General features: G+C 37.7%; 4 protein-coding genes across 5 annotated transcripts in view; 3 read left to right on the top strand and 1 right to left on the bottom strand.

Annotated features, from left to right (window-relative positions):
* Positions 1 to 9,780, bottom strand: part of LOC116840320 — a 99,451-nt gene extending 89,671 nt beyond the window's left edge. The window contains exons 1-2 of the mRNA XM_032806891.1: positions 9,584 to 9,780; positions 7,188 to 7,247 (exon numbers count right to left, since the gene is read on the bottom strand). The gene's annotated coding sequence lies outside the window, so the exon portion shown is untranslated. The remainder of the gene's footprint in view (positions 1 to 7,187; positions 7,248 to 9,583) is intronic.
* LOC116840322 (probable hydroxyacid-oxoacid transhydrogenase, mitochondrial) lies at positions 165 to 5,130 on the top strand. Its single transcript, XM_032806894.1, has 8 exons — positions 165 to 382; positions 876 to 984; positions 1,902 to 2,165; positions 2,964 to 3,196; positions 3,277 to 3,510; positions 3,920 to 4,082; positions 4,346 to 4,627; positions 4,733 to 5,130. The coding sequence occupies exons 1-8, from the start codon at positions 330 to 332 to the stop codon at positions 4,814 to 4,816; spliced, it is 1,422 nt and encodes a 473-aa protein (XP_032662785.1). The 5' UTR covers positions 165 to 329; the 3' UTR covers positions 4,817 to 5,130.
* Positions 6,455 to 9,112, top strand: LOC116840324 (glyceraldehyde-3-phosphate dehydrogenase-like). The gene is made up of 7 exons (XM_032806898.1): positions 6,455 to 6,532; positions 6,613 to 6,736; positions 7,034 to 7,149; positions 7,458 to 7,715; positions 7,936 to 8,111; positions 8,678 to 8,872; positions 8,995 to 9,112. The coding sequence occupies exons 1-7, from the start codon at positions 6,455 to 6,457 to the stop codon at positions 9,110 to 9,112; spliced, it is 1,065 nt and encodes a 354-aa protein (XP_032662789.1).
* Positions 9,781 to 9,904: 124 nt separating the features above from the next.
* LOC116840323 (glyceraldehyde-3-phosphate dehydrogenase 2-like) lies at positions 9,905 to 14,585 on the top strand. Of its 2 annotated transcripts, none has more exons than XM_032806896.1 (5): positions 9,905 to 10,042; positions 12,524 to 12,620; positions 12,703 to 12,942; positions 13,020 to 13,274; positions 13,510 to 14,585. In XM_032806896.1, exons 2-5 carry the CDS (start codon positions 12,543 to 12,545, stop codon positions 13,933 to 13,935), a joined length of 999 nt encoding a protein of 332 aa, XP_032662787.1. In that variant the 5' UTR covers positions 9,905 to 10,042; positions 12,524 to 12,542; the 3' UTR covers positions 13,936 to 14,585. The 2 variants fall into 2 exon arrangements, with proteins under 2 accessions (XP_032662787.1, XP_032662788.1); XM_032806897.1 differs by lacking the exon at positions 9,905 to 10,042 and adding an exon at positions 10,406 to 10,430.
* Positions 14,586 to 15,301: the final 716 nt, after the last annotated feature.

The following is a 15,301-nucleotide window of genomic DNA, read 5'->3' as shown; positions in this document are numbered from 1 at the left end:
TTAATGTTTAAGCTGTGCAGATTTGAAGAGTGAAATTTCTTTCTTTCCTCTTTACCACATGTGTCATAGTAAGTAGGCACTTTGTAGAATTCCATTGGTACAGCCCTGTCTATGCACGAATATCAACGCATATAACGGAGTCACCTCATCACAGGCTTAACTGGTAAACACGTTTAGTAAAAGGAGGGGAACTACGAGTCGCCAATATCAAGTCGTGAGCGTAGCACGACGACTCGTGAAGAACAACGTTGCCACGCACATTCCATTAAAAACTGTGCTTTAATTTACTCTAATCTGTTTAAACAATCGCGCTGAAAATCACTTATAAGATGTTACCGAGACGACGTGTTATTGATCTTCTGCAAGTCATTTCATCTCAATCGTAAGTATACTACTGTCTATTAAAAATATAAAAATATATTCTTCTGAAAAAAAAATATAAAGTAGTGATACCGCGTTCAATAAAAGTCAAGGAGTATTTTTATCGGATATTACATATCGTTGATAAACACAATTAGTCATTTCTAAAAATATATTATATTTTTACTTGTCTTACTAATGGCTTTAATATGGTCACCAATAGCTATGATATAATGAAATACCATCCTCTCTTATTTAGTTAAAACAATAAAGATAACCTCCGTCGACATTTTAAAAGTGTTACATAAGCTAATATGGAAAATGTGAAGATGGAAGATAATAATATCAGTGGCAATCTGTCAGAAAAACCTACACGTGCAACGTTTATTGCAGCTGATTACTCGATACCGATACATGATAACACATTTTTCGCTGCAAAGGCTAAAAATCTATTTTGTGATAAATGTAAAATATGATAATTTCTCGAGTAAAACTATGCCGACTTGCATTTGTAGATGCAGATGTCCAGCACACGGAAATCCCGGGGCAACCAGTGTTCACGAACACGGGAAAGCTCGGAGCACCGCGGCAAATGTCGTACCTGATAAAGAATATGCTTTTGAGGTAAAATTATCAAGAAAATTCGTGTAGAACAAGAGATCGCGTGGTGTCGCGCACGATAATGCGTCGATTCGATCATAGACCGCGCGATTATCAAATCAAAAGCAGCATATGCTATGTCCAGATAAGAATTGAAAAAATAATAAAAATGAAAATAAAATAAATGATAATATTTGCTGAAGCGTTAATCTGATGATAATAATCTGAATGTTGTATCGGACCACATCAAAGCCGGCAACTAGCGAGATTGTCTTCATAATTATTTTTCGCACAAAAGTCCATATAATTTAAAAATATAATACATACTTATTTGTATTGATATTTCTTGTGTATTATTTATTTTTTTATAATACTTGAATTTAATAAAAACCCGAAAAATCGAACATTAATTTTCTCATTATAAACGCATACCAAAATTGCACACAAAAAAATACATATGCATTCAAATAAATATTATTTGTTTCAATAAATATTCCATAAGTTTATATATTCGCAAACCTATCATAAGTTTATCATAAATAACAAATTTATTCAAAATATATTCTGAATTTTAGCAAATTTAGTGTTTCATTAAAAAAAATTATAAATTAAAACAAAAATCCAGTACTTACTACATTGGACCGACTTTTTTTTCGTAATGCTTTATAATATTCTTATATTAAAAATGAATTCTTCTTTTGAGTACATCATAATGAGCCTTTCTAAAATTTCTAATAAATATATTTTAAGGTTATTATCAAGAAAATATTTTTTATTGAAAATAACCATTATTTAAAAGAAAAAAATAAACTGGGTAATCGCTTTCCTTAGCAGTAGAATAATATTTTTTGTGTGTGTAAGTCTATAAAATATCGTTAGAGAGCGATTTCTTAATTTTTGTCATTATATTTATTCGTTTGTTGCAAATAACATTGTTTCAGATGGCTTGTTCCACGGTCAGATATGGGGTGGGAGTAACGAGAGAATTAGGAATGGATATTCAAAATTTGCGAGCGAAGAAAACATGCCTGATGACCGATCCTAATTTGATGAAACTAGCACCCGTAAAAACTGCTATTGACAGTCTCTCCAAGCATGGCATTGATTTTGAGATTTACGATAAAGTACGCGTGGAACCAACTGAGCAAAGTTTGCAGGACTCGATCGAGTTTGCCAAGCGCGGAAAGTTCGACGTTTTCGTAGCGGTACGTGTGCAAAAAGTTTTTATTCTCTACCATACGACAAACGATAATTACGATGTTACAAAAGATTTAAAAGAATTAAGACTTTTTACAAATAATAAAAAAATATATTCAAATGTTGGAAACAATAAAATATTTAACACGTGTAACTGTTGAGTGGAACTCGCGAAGATCTACACTGTAAAAACTGATGTGTTAAATTTAATACATCTCATGTGTCCCAAATCATCCACTCTCATTTATGTATAAATTTAACACAAAACAAATGTGTTAAAAATAATGTGTTAATACACATAATATGGAAAAAATTAATACAAGAATTTAACACTTGAATATCGTTAGGAATTACAGATTATGTTAAATTGACATATTTAATATGTCAGACTATAGATTAGATTATTAGATATAGATTATATTAATTTAACATTTTCACTTCATCAAAACCATAGATTAATATTTCCCTCAAATGTTAAAGTAACGTTTCATTTTAGTTAATTTAACATTATACATATGTCAATTTAACACAAACTGTGATTCCTGATGGTATTAAAGTGTTAAATTTTTGTGTTAATTTTTTACATATTATGTGTGTTACTTTTTACCACATTTGTTTTATGTTAAATTTATATAAATGAGAGTGGATGATTTGGGACATATAAAATGTTAAATTTAACACATCAGTTTTTACAAGGTATGTTTTTATTCAATCGAAAAGAAATTAATTCTTTAAACTCCGCATAGATGAAGAAAATCAATATTTTCTGTAGAATAAGTTGGTAAATTATGAATTCGGATATTCAGGTTGGCGGTGGTTCCGTGATGGATACCTGCAAGGCGGCAAATTTATACACTTGCGACCCAGACGCCGAATTCTTGGATTATGTAAACGCGCCGATCGGAAAAGGAAAACCAATCCAGGTACCTTTAAAACCGCTCATCGCCGTTCCAACGACTTCAGGTACCGGCTCCGAAACAACTGGCGTATCCATTTTCGACTACCGACCATTGAAGGCCAAAACTGGGATTGCAAACAGGTAATATTGGCCGCGTCATCAATTACAATATCGTTTAATACGAGCAGACTTTCGAAAATTTAACGATGGACTTGTTACAGAGCCCTACGTCCAACTTTAGGAATCATCGACCCTCAACACACTCTTACTTTACCGGAGAAAGTATGTGCTTATTCAGGTTTCGATGTACTGTGTCATGCACTGGAATCCTTCACAGCGATACCCTACACCGAAAGGTCGCCATGCCCCACAAATCCAATCCTAAGACCAGCCTATCAAGGCAGCAATCCTGTCAGTGATGTTTGGGCGCGATATGCCCTACAAGTTATGCGCAAGTAACGAGTGAACCAATTGCTTGTACAAAATGTTTTGAAATCTGCACCTTTACTTTAAACCACGGATTCTTAGGACTAATTTGAATGAATATTAAATAGATTTCGTATCAAGCTAAAAGTAATCATGAAATTATGTAATATTAAGAAATGGAATCTTGCGGATCAGATTTCAAAAAGAAGTAAACACTTTACTTTCGATAAGCTTGAATTTGTTACGAATTAAATTTAACATTAAAATTGTAAAAGCTTCGAAAAATAGCAAGTTCCCATATTCATTGAGCAGAAAAGTTCACTCTAATATTTTATCTTTTTCAAGGAAAGTGTGCACATTTTTAAAACATTCTTCATGTTAGGGAAAACATGTGTAGAGATATATAAAATCTATGACACTCGGTTCATTTTTGCGCAGATATTTTCAACGAGCAGTTTACAATCAAGATGATTTAGAAGCGAGGAGCCACATGCATTTAGCGAGTACTATGGCAGGTGTTGGTTTTGGAAATGCCGGAGTCCATCTTTGCCATGGTCTCTCGTATCCTATCAGTGGAAACGTTCGAACTTTCCAACCGGAGGTAATTACAAATGCGCCAATTTGTAACAAATAATATATTTTAATTTTTATACGCGAAATTAATTTCTGACTGAACATCAACATCGACAAATTATTATTTCGGCGTTAAAGTAACTTATGAGAACACAATTGAGAATTTTTAATCAATAATCGGATATTATTATCTCTGTCTGTCTGTCTCTCTCTCTTAAAAAATAATATTTAATAGTATTTAAATTTTCTACTCAAACATATTTGTCGAATAATTTGCCTATTTTGTTTAAGGGATATAGTAAAGATCATCCTATTGTTCCTCACGGTCTATCTGTGGTGATTTCCGCACCAGCGGTGTTTTCCTTCACGGGGAATGCATGCCCGGAAAGACACTTGGAGGCTGCGGAGTTGCTTGGTACAGACGTGAAAAATGCCAAACGAGCGGACGCCGGCATAATTCTGGCCGACACAGTTAAAGAATACATGCAAATTATGAAAGTCGAGAACGGTTTGACAGAGCTAGGTTTCAAGAAAGAAGACATTCCTACACTAGTTAAGGGAACATTGCCTCAGGTAAATAATGTATTCAATAACCGACATATTCATCATCAAGTAAAAATTAATTTAAAAAATTTTTAAAAATTGATTAAAATAAATTAATAAAAAAAATGTTTCCAGCATCGTATTACGAAATTGGCGCCACGCGAGCAATCTGAAGAGGATCTCGCACAATTATTCGAAAATTCGTTCACCATATATTAATAAACGCTTTATAATAAAGTTAAGTTTTGATAAAGCATTTATGTGTATATAAACTAGATGATTGTTACAAATAGAGATTCTATTTTTTTACATTAAGCAGAAATAGATCTATGAGAAAGCACAACAAATGTATTTTAAAATGTATTTTATCTAACTTACTTTGTTATCTTGATAAAACTTCAAATTATTAAACAAAAATAAATAATTTCACTAAATTCGTACACATAGTATAATTAATTCTATAATTTGTTTTATGTAATTTTATTTGAAAAATTCTGTTTGATGTATTGTAATAAAACTTCGATTATAACACACCAACGTTATAATAATAATGCAATATGGTCAGTTGTTTGTTAGAACTGTGTGTAATGAGGAGTGCTTATCCTCTTCGTGAAACATGTACGACTGATTTTGATAACGATTTAATTTAATAATTAGATTTAAAAAATTACAAGTGATTAATTACAATTAATTTCATTCACTGTTTTCCGCGAAAATTCCGACAAACGCCTATAAGCTTCTAAATGACGAGAAGACTTCTATTCTGGAGAAAACTCTGTTTTGTGAACGTCGTGAATATAATATCCCTTGTTCGTTTTACATTTTCTATCGTTTAAAATTAGCCAGTCGCTTTACTGTGTGCACACGTGTAGAAATAGCGTGTGGTCCAATGCGCTGTACCGTACATACCACAGACGGGTTTTTAACATTCATATGCAAGAAGATGCAAAGCTGGGGGTAATTGAGAAAAAAAGTGCCCGCGATCTTTCCCATGTGTGCGCATTTATCTGCATATATGTATCGCGTATCAAAAGTGTAATGCAATTATAATAAATTCTGAATTCTCTAAAAATTATATGTAGAATATGTACCTCTACCCTAAAACTATGTGTGTATGCGCTTATAACTATACATAGTCATAAAGATAAACGATATTATCGACTTTCAGATTCAACGTGAAAAATGTATTTTACGCTGAATAGATCTTGCGAACACACAAACTCATTCCTGTGTCTCTAATCCCTTGTCCACAACCTTGCTTTAATTCTTAAGCCATAAGAAATTGATCAACCACAGTTGATTATTTTTAAAATAATCGACTGTGGTTGGTCAATTTATTACGGCTTAAAGATTAAAGCACACAAGGGGTTAAGGGGCGTCTACATTGGAAGTAAGTAGTAAGAAGTAGGAAGTAAGAGTAAGAAATTGACCAATCACAGTTGAATGTGAGAAGAATAATCAACTATGATTGATCAATTTCTTATTCTTACTTCCTACTTTTTACTGCTTACTTCCAATATAGACGCCCCTTTAAGCTAGTGGCACACAGGAAAACTTAAGCAGTAAAATGTAAGCAGCAAGCAAATTGACCAATCATAGTCGCTGATTTTTCTTACGGTCCAAGAATCAACGACTGTGATTGGTCAATTTGCTTACTGCCTTACGTCTTAGTAAGTTTTTCTGTATGCCACGGCCCTAACTTGACAAATAACAAAACCGTAACGTATGCAACTTCTCTGAAGAAAGTTTCGCAATAAGCTTCGCGCTGTTTATCGTTTGAATCACGCGAAGAAGGTTGGATAGCGCTATCATTTTTTAATAAGAATTGATAAATATTATCGAAACGGTGATCGAGTCATGGCAGTCGTAGGAATTAACGGATTCGGAAGAATAGGGAGAATGTGTCTTCGCGCTTGTCTGGAGAAGCGCATTGAAGTAAGTTTCCGGTGTTAACGAGATTTGAATGCGATATCACATTGATCGAAAACTAAATGACAAATTAATAAATATCACAGGTAAGATTAATCAACGACCCGTTCCTTTCAACGGAATACATGATATATCTTTTTAAACATGACTCTACGCACGGACCGTATCCTCTATCTTTGGAGTGCGAGGACGAGTACATAGTTAGTGGTGGTAAATATTTAATTTGCATACTCAAATATAAATAAAATTTTTAATCAAACTATATAAAGTACAAGTTAAAAAAAAAGATATTAAAATCGCGCTTGTAAAATAGTCCTTACAGTTGCTACAAACATTCTCCCGCCGAGATCAATTTCAAACTTTGTTCAAACTGGGAAACGTTATTTTGTAATTGTTTTCGACAACTTTTCATTTTGCCTAATATTTAAGTGCACATAATTTCGATGCCGCTAATGCTTTATGCAATAAAAAATCATGAACGTATTTTTTATTGGATCGCTCGATGAGAGACAAGAATTGCAACGTCGCAAGAAAGACAACCGCGGAAAATACCATGGAAAAGCATGGGAGTGACGTACGTTATTGAAGCAAGCGGGGCATTTACGACTTTAGAGAAAGCAAGCGTAAGGAAATAACTTAATATCTTTCTTTATGTACTCACCGACAGAAGCAGGATCCATGTTAGGTCCACCAGTAAACATTCGCTCGTCAGAGAGAAATCCTGAAATAGAAACCAGATTTTCTTTTATTTTTTTCATTCAAGATATTGCTAAAACGTTACCAAGTATCGTTTTTATTAAATTTTTCGAAAGATTTCTCTGTATATAATCAAAGCAGTTCTTGATCTCCAATAGAACGTCTAGTCACATACTCAAAAAAATAAATTGCACGATAAGCTTTTAACGCCACGACGAAACGATGCGTCCTGCAGCTACACATTGATGGCGGCGCGAAGAGAGTAATTATCACCGCGCCGTCCGTGGACGCGCCAATGTTGGTTTTCGGAGCGAATCACACGTGTTACAATCCGAAGAAAGACGGAGTTGTGTCCGCCACGTCTTGTACTACGAACTGCGCGGCTCCAATCGTCAAGATCATGCACGACAACTTCGAGGTTCTCGAGGCGATGATAACCAGCATACACGCGGTGACAGCTTCGCAAAACACTGTGGACGGCCCGATAGAGAAGGTTGCACGACCACGAGGACACCAATGTGTCTCCCTAAATATTTTTTCTGTGAATCCCAGACATTTTTCTGCGTTTCTTTTCTTTCCTTTGCTTGATCCAATCAGTTGTATCGTGAAAATGAATGGCATCGTGGCGTGAGCTTACGTGTGATTTCGCTCCAGCAAATGATCGTTGTCCTTATTAAACTTTCATTCATCCGCGCGATTATATTTCGCCGCAGCTCCGGCCTACCACGTTATGGAGAGACGGCAGAGGCGCGCTCCAGAATATCATTCCGACCGCAACCGGCGCCGCCAAGTCATTAGCCAAAATTATCCCTGAACTCAAGGGCAAGATTTCAGCCATAGCGTTCAGGGTACCGATCCCCAACGTCTCATTATGCGACATGACATTCAGGTAATTGGCGGATGCAGACTCGCCATGGGTTCACCGAACAACTGACCCGTAAGATCCGGCATGGCTGGTATCGGTTTCATTAATCATGAAATGAACTAAATTTTATATATATAGAGAATTTTATATATATAGAGAACAGTGCAGTTTTCTCAGTCTCAAACATACTCGAATAAGACTCTGGATTAGACATTCATATTTAGATTTTATAGTAGATAATTCACAATGTCCTCTCAGACAGCATAAACTTTTAAAAGATGTCTTAGGAAGAACTTCTAGTTTAAATAGTCAAAAACTCATCTTTTTTTAAAGAAATATATAAAGATATGATCTTATGATCATACTTATTTATCATTGTTTCAAGTATAAAAAATATTTTTTATTTAAAAATTTGAAATTTCGTTGTCTTATTTTTCGACTATATAAATCAAAACCTCCTCTAAAGACATTCAAGAGATGTTCTATTTTCCTACATGTCTTTCAGACATCTTTTTTAAAAGTTTGCGCTATCTAGACTTGTACATAACGTCACAGACGCGTCTAATGTCCGCAATGAAACCGCTCTGCAGAGTTAATAAACCTACAACGTACGAAGAGGTGAAGGAGGCGATGAAAAAAGCAGCAAATGGGCATCTGAGAGATGTGCTGGGATACACGGAGGACGATTGCGTGTCATCAGATTTCAACCACACGACCTATTCTTGCGTGTTCGACGCCAAAGCAGGCATTCCACAGACCAGCACTTTTATTAAGATCGTTGCTTGGTAATAATGCCGACGGTGTCATCATAAAGCTCAATTTATAAGTTTCAATATGCAAACTGACATTTTATGCGCCAATCTTAACCCTTCCGCAGATTTTCCTGACAGGTCTGACTTTTCCACAGGTACGACAATGAGTACGGCTATTCACATCGTATAGCCGATCTAATACAATACATGTACAACGCCGATTCCGGTAATGTTCCTGTAACCGGACAAACTATCGAACACGATGACGATTAACGACTATGAAAATCTTGAATAACGAATACATTTTCTACTTGTATACAGCGAGTAAATGAATTTAATAACATTACTTAACCATGTATTCAAGATCATGTATTTTTCCAGAAATTTTCCTGTGAATTATTTTCAGATACATAAAAGGTAAAAGTATCAATTTCCAGACACGTATCTAACACGTTCTCATAGTTTTGATTTTATAAAATATTAATATTTAAACTTCCAATATATGATATACCTGAACAATATAAAATATCCCAAAATCATCCTGAATGTGTTCAGGATGTTCTGGGGAGTGTTCTAAGGTGTATGTGTTCTAAGTTGGGATGAAATATACTTGCTTCAATCTAGCTTATTGCATCAGTTCAAGAAATTTTTCGAAAAAGGACAGACCTGATAAAATAATGTCCAGGATTAGATGCGTATCCGGATACTGGTGCGTTTATCTTACTTCATACGTGACATATTTACCTGTTGATCAAAATCCCTCGCGAGTCCACATCAGCGTCCACGAGAAGCAGCGAGTAACGAGTTCGAGGTTATGACAAACCGTTTCACTCTGGACATGCTCGTGATGTGCTCAAAAGTTCCTCCTCCCAAAGCCGTGCGAGTCATAACGTAGGACACATCACGATGCGTTCGAGGAACGTCGGCTGTGACGAATTCGTCTCCAAATAGATGCGGGAGATCGATGTGGCCGAAGGGACTCCGCGCTCGCCAGCGCGCCGGTTCGACTTGAAGTTCGCGGCGCGTTAACACGTCGATAATCGAACGCGTCACGTGACGCGCCGGGCGCTCGCGACGACGCACGAAGCGCGACGGTCACGCCGCATCCTTCGCGAACGTGCGCCGCTTATATCAGCGCTCCGTGCCCTTCAAATGACACTACTTCGTTAGTAACCACGGCGGACGAAGCAGGTTTTTCTCGCGGTAAGTAACAACGTTCTCCTCTCGCACTGACACACGCATGCCATTCTCGCGAATAAAGCCGCGTTTGTGAGTCGTCGCCGCGAGTAATCCGGTCCGGTCGTTCACATCGTCGTTCTCTCGCGTTCTCGTACGTGCAAAATCATTGGTCCAATTCGACGGATGCCGCACACCGCCATTCCTATGACGTCGGCCGGCCTCACGCGATAACGGAAATCCATCCGGGATCCTTGTGTTCCTACGAGGAACATCCGAGAGACATGAGTGATGATGTGATGATCTGCACGGATTCGGCTCGTTCCATGGTAATTCCGGACCGTCCCACCGAACGAGTCGAGGCGGCTTTGTTCGCCTCTCCGCTCCTCACGTCTAGCCGCCCATCGTGATTCCGGTATGAACCCGGTGTCCAGATGACAATCGTTAAACGGTCCATACGCGATCAATATTGTTGCACAAGGATTGCGCCTAATAATAGTGAGGTGATGCTCGACCGTATCGCGGTGTAAGGGCTCGTCCACAATACGCGAAGTAAGCTCGACGTAGGTTGGAGTGAGAAGTAAAAATAATTTATTTCGATTACATATATACTCTGACTCCTTCACACACAGGAAATATTTCTCTTGAAAGAACATCTGATGTAAGAGAGAGAGAGAGAGAGAGAGTTGGAGTATAAAAGTGTGAGTGAAATAAGTTATTTTTATATACTCCAACCTTTACGCCAAGCTTACTCTACATATTGTAGACGAGCCTTAAGTCTATTGACAGGATACTGTTCGTCGTGTAAGGTATAATTTGGATGTTGAGATTACATACATCGAGTGTATAATTTTAGTATCGCATCACGAGTAGATTATTGAAAATCCTGTGCCGCCATTGCGTTTTTAATATTCGATTTCTTGATGTAGTGAAGATTTAATAATTACTTATTTAATAATTATAAAATATTACGATTGTTATTCGATCGTTTGTAAAGTACCTATTTCCTATGACGATCTATAAAAAAATAGTGCATAAAAAATCCGATAAGAATTGATAGAAATTTATCTCTGTTCAAATTTCATTGAAATATAATTTTATTTAAAATTATTATTTCTGTCGGAAATTTCAATTTCTCGTATTTCAGTTCATGTAAAAAAGTTATTAGTTTCTTTCGTTTTATTGCGCAATTTATTTTGGACGATTAAGTATTACATTAAGCTATTAAAGTATTAATTATCTGAATACACACGCCTTTTATGTAATTTTACTATTCTTTTTTTTTACTAAAAACAATTCCATTATGTAGATTTTTCTTATGTAATTCTATCAGATCTGTTAAGCAGAACACTTATCTAATCCATTAGTTTCATCACGCACGTGACGTTGATCGCTCGCATTTCGAATCTTTTAAAGCGGACGTAATGAGATCTGCTTTTTAAAATAGATGAGATTTCGCGATGGTTTCGAGGTATCTCATGAAGTTGCTGTAAAAACAAAACACGTTTCCGATCGATACAGCAGAGGCTGTATGGACCGGTTTGTGCCGGCCGCAAAATTAAACGAGGAAATGCCGTTATTGCGGTTCTCAGACGGAAAATTTACTGCGATATAATTCTAGCTGCAAGAATAGCTCGCGTTTCTCTCACGGTAAATTCAGTCGCACAAGTTGTAACGCATTCTCTCTTCATTCATTTGTCCGCCGACTGGGAATCGACGGTGGTTACGTCAGATCGAAATACGATTGCATTAATGCCGGTCTCAGATGCTGATTAACGTCAGCCTTTTTTATCGTACGATGGCCGATAATCCCGCGAATACGAGGTCACGATCGTCCCCAAGGACATTGACGTCCAAGAACTTGGACACACCCGCTTTAACCTTGCTTGACCTCCAAGATTTGTCCGGCCAATCGGATGTCCAACATCGTTGAGACATGCCAAGATGTTGCCGCCACAGCTGCTCTCGAAGATAAACCTGACTAGAGAACCGTTTATGTCACATCCATCCAATATTACGCAAGCGGCATTTACGATGTGTCTGGGAACGTATCTCCGCGATAGCTTCGTTACAATTATAAACCGGGCGTATATTTAACGATACATGTCGATAAGAATTCGTCCATTTAACAGTCATTCCGATTCAGCCGTGAAAATTGTACCGGTATAATGAAACAGAAGAGACCGCTTTTGCAGCTGTTGTAGAATTGAAAATGAAAATTAATCTGATCAGTGTGTATTCAGCTCTTACTGAAAGGTATCTTTGAAATAAAAAAAGTAATTGGTATCACAAGTGAGAAGTGAGAACATCCATGATTAATCGCGGTTGCCTATAATAAATCGCGCATCTATCATACTCTAACCTAAAGTCCAATAACGAGGCTTATTACACAATGAGATTCGTGCACCTGTATCACGTGATTGCGCCAGTTCCTCTAATCACGGTAGCGCGGAAAATACATGGCCATTACACTGCATCTCATAATGTTCTCATTTATCGATCTTCCAGTTGCAATCAAAAAGACGACATGAGCAAGATCGGAATCAACGGATTTGGCCGCATCGGCCGCCTCGTGCTGAGGGCTTCCTTGGAGCGCGGTGGTCAGGTATGTTGGAGAATTGAAGTCGCGAATCTACCAGATCCACGTTTTCACCATCCATTGATTGATCTTCTAATTTTGCCGACAGGTCGTCGCCATCAATGATCCCTTCATCGGTCTCGATTACATGGTCTACATGTTTAAATACGACTCCACCCATGGTAAGTTCAAGGGAGAAGTCAAGGCTGAGGATGGCTGCCTAGTCGTCAACGGAAAGAAGATCGCCGTCTACAGCGAACGCGAACCTAAGGCGATTCCATGGGCAAAAGCTGGCGCTGAGTACATCGTCGAGTCGACCGGCGTGTTCACAACCATTGAAAAGGCATCTGTACGTGATCTCATGATTATTTAGCGTCTGATTCATCGATTTGCCGCGAAACTTCATGACATTTCGTCTTGATGCAGGCTCACTTAGAAGGCGGCGCCAAGAAGGTCATCATCTCCGCTCCGTCGGCCGATGCGCCCATGTTCGTCGTCGGTGTGAACTTGGAAGCTTACGATCCGAGCTGCAAAGTAGTCTCCAATGCCTCCTGCACCACCAACTGCTTGGCACCTCTTGCCAAAGTAATTCATGACAACTTCGAGATCGTCGAAGGCCTCATGACTACTGTACACGCGATTACGGCCACTCAGAAAACCGTCGACGGACCTTCTGGCAAGGTGCGTATTGTATTAGGTTACTGTAAAAGATTTCTTGTTTTTCTATTAAATTCTCTTGGGAAGTTTAGGTATTAGAAGAGAAATAGAACGTCCTTGATAGACATCTAAAAGAATACCGGTGTTGTTAATCCTTTTGTACCAAGCTAATATTATGTCTCTAGCAGAGAGCGAAGTTACGAAAGTGAAATCACTGTTGTCATTGTAATAACACTTTTTATTGTTATTTCTTTCACAGCTGTGGCGTGACGGCCGTGGCGCAGCGCAAAACATCATTCCCGCTGCGACTGGCGCTGCGAAAGCAGTCGGCAAGGTTATTCCAGCACTCAACGGAAAGCTCACCGGCATGGCCTTCCGCGTACCCGTGCACAACGTATCCGTGGTCGACCTGACGGTGCGACTCGCCAAGCCCGCTACTTACGATGCTATCAAGGCCAAAGTGAAGGAAGCTGCTGCCGGCCCTCTGAAAGGCATCCTGGGCTATACCGAGGACGACGTGGTCTCGTCCGATTTCATCGGCGACAATCACTCTAGTATCTTCGACGCCAAGGCTGGCATATCTCTCAACGATAACTTCGTCAAGTTAATTTCGTGGTATGACAATGAATTCGGTTACTCCAGCCGAGTCATTGATCTGATCAAGTACATGCAGGGCAAGGACTAAAGGTCCTCAGAAATCGATTATTCACTCATGTCCTGGCTAGTTCTGCGATCTCGTTGTACGGTTAAACAGTTATGCGGGCATATCACTGTTGTATAAAAAAAAACACCCCGTATTAATCAACATTGTTAATTTGTAGCAGAAATGTACACAAAGTATGGGGTGTAATACATTCTTTCTCGCGCACTCGATACGGTCGTAACTGAATTAATGTTTTGGTCGTCGATTGGAACGAGAGACGAACTCTAGCGTTTATCCATACCTAAAAGTCCGCATATATTTGACTTGTGTCGGAATTAACTGGTCAACGAACCATAAATGTAAATGTGAACGTTGTAACGTAAATGTTAATGCGACGGAATCTATATAATCGCGAAGTTTGTGTTCGTAGCGGAGAAACAAGTTTACGATTTCATTCACTATAAACATAATGAATGCCGATTTCTGATGATTACGCGTACGCGCAGATCTTTCAGTACTGATGTCCTGTTGTGATAGGGATAGTGACACGCGCATATATATCACTTTTCACTTTTTTTTCATTCGTTCATTCATACTAGAGAGAAACCTCAGAAGTATTCGTAATTGAACATACGATTACCATTATTTTTCATTCATACAATGACATCAATAAAAGTTGTTATGAAACTAAAGTAGTTCCTTTATTCATGTTCGACAGACACTTTTGCATTTCTACATCATTACACTTTTTTACAGGACCGCAGACAAGAAATTGGAGATAATTCTGATATAAGCATTGACTTTATATAATTTTTACACCGTATATATCTATACAATTACAAAAAAGTCTTCTTCATCGAATACTCGTTGATCTTCAAGCTTTCAATGTCCTATGATGTTTGACAGGAAAACACCGTCGTGAAATCTCAATATATAATATGACGGCAGTATAAACTTTAAAATTTCGCTTTATATGGCACAAGGAGTTATTATTTTAGTAACAATGGTTGCTTGGCAATCTGTTCTGCTATCTGCAAAATGAAGTAAAAATATTCCAGAACGTGATGTTTACATTAATCACGAATCAATATATGTTCGATTGGATAGAAAAAGCGATTTGAAGATGTGAAACGCTGAGATTAATATAGATCTAAGCCAGAAAATCTGAATCTTACAAGGGAGCAAAAATGAAAATCGAAAGGTCAATGTTGAAGCAATTTGTACATGTTCATTGTGAAGCTATACGTTGAGCAATCGCTAATCACTATTAGCTACATAAATAGCTAGAAGCACTCCTGCCCACAGATCATTGCGTTGACCTGGTTTTGCTAATGTGATGTGCCTGGTAGGTCTATATTCTTCTCACGCTTCAAATAGTCTGCATCCCAACTATAGTAGTTACTTTTTT

The sequence above is a fragment of the Odontomachus brunneus genome, unplaced genomic scaffold (genome assembly GCF_010583005.1).
Source record: "Odontomachus brunneus isolate Ranch 3 - 2012 unplaced genomic scaffold, Obru_v1 Obru_scaffold_009, whole genome shotgun sequence".
Lineage (NCBI taxonomy): Eukaryota > Metazoa > Arthropoda > Insecta > Hymenoptera > Formicidae > Odontomachus > Odontomachus brunneus.
Note: the sequence above shows the minus strand (reverse complement) of the source record. Positions and strands in the feature narration are given on the sequence as shown.

Bases quoted from the DNA above. Each gene is read 5' to 3' on its own strand.
- LOC116840323 (XM_032806896.1), top strand. From the start codon at position 12,543: ATGAGCAAGATCGGAATCAACGGATTTGGCCGCATCGGCCGCCTCGTG. The intron at 12,621-12,702 runs GTATGTTGGAGA...TTTTGCCGACAG, and splicing joins CCTTGGAGCGCGGTGGTCAG to GTCGTCGCCATCAATGATCC. The intron at 12,943-13,019 runs GTACGTGATCTC...GTCTTGATGCAG, and splicing joins CAACCATTGAAAAGGCATCT to GCTCACTTAGAAGGCGGCGC.
- LOC116840322 (XM_032806894.1), top strand. From the start codon at position 330: ATGTTACCGAGACGACGTGTTATTGATCTTCTGCAAGTCATTTCATCT. The intron at 383-875 runs GTAAGTATACTA...TTGCATTTGTAG, and splicing joins CAAGTCATTTCATCTCAATC to ATGCAGATGTCCAGCACACG. The intron at 3,511-3,919 runs GTAACGAGTGAA...ATTTTTGCGCAG, and splicing joins GCCCTACAAGTTATGCGCAA to ATATTTTCAACGAGCAGTTT.
- LOC116840324 (XM_032806898.1), top strand. From the start codon at position 6,455: ATGGCAGTCGTAGGAATTAACGGATTCGGAAGAATAGGGAGAATGTGT. The intron at 6,533-6,612 runs GTAAGTTTCCGG...TAAATATCACAG, and splicing joins GTCTGGAGAAGCGCATTGAA to GTAAGATTAATCAACGACCC. The intron at 6,737-7,033 runs GTAAATATTTAA...TCGCTCGATGAG, and splicing joins CGAGTACATAGTTAGTGGTG to AGACAAGAATTGCAACGTCG.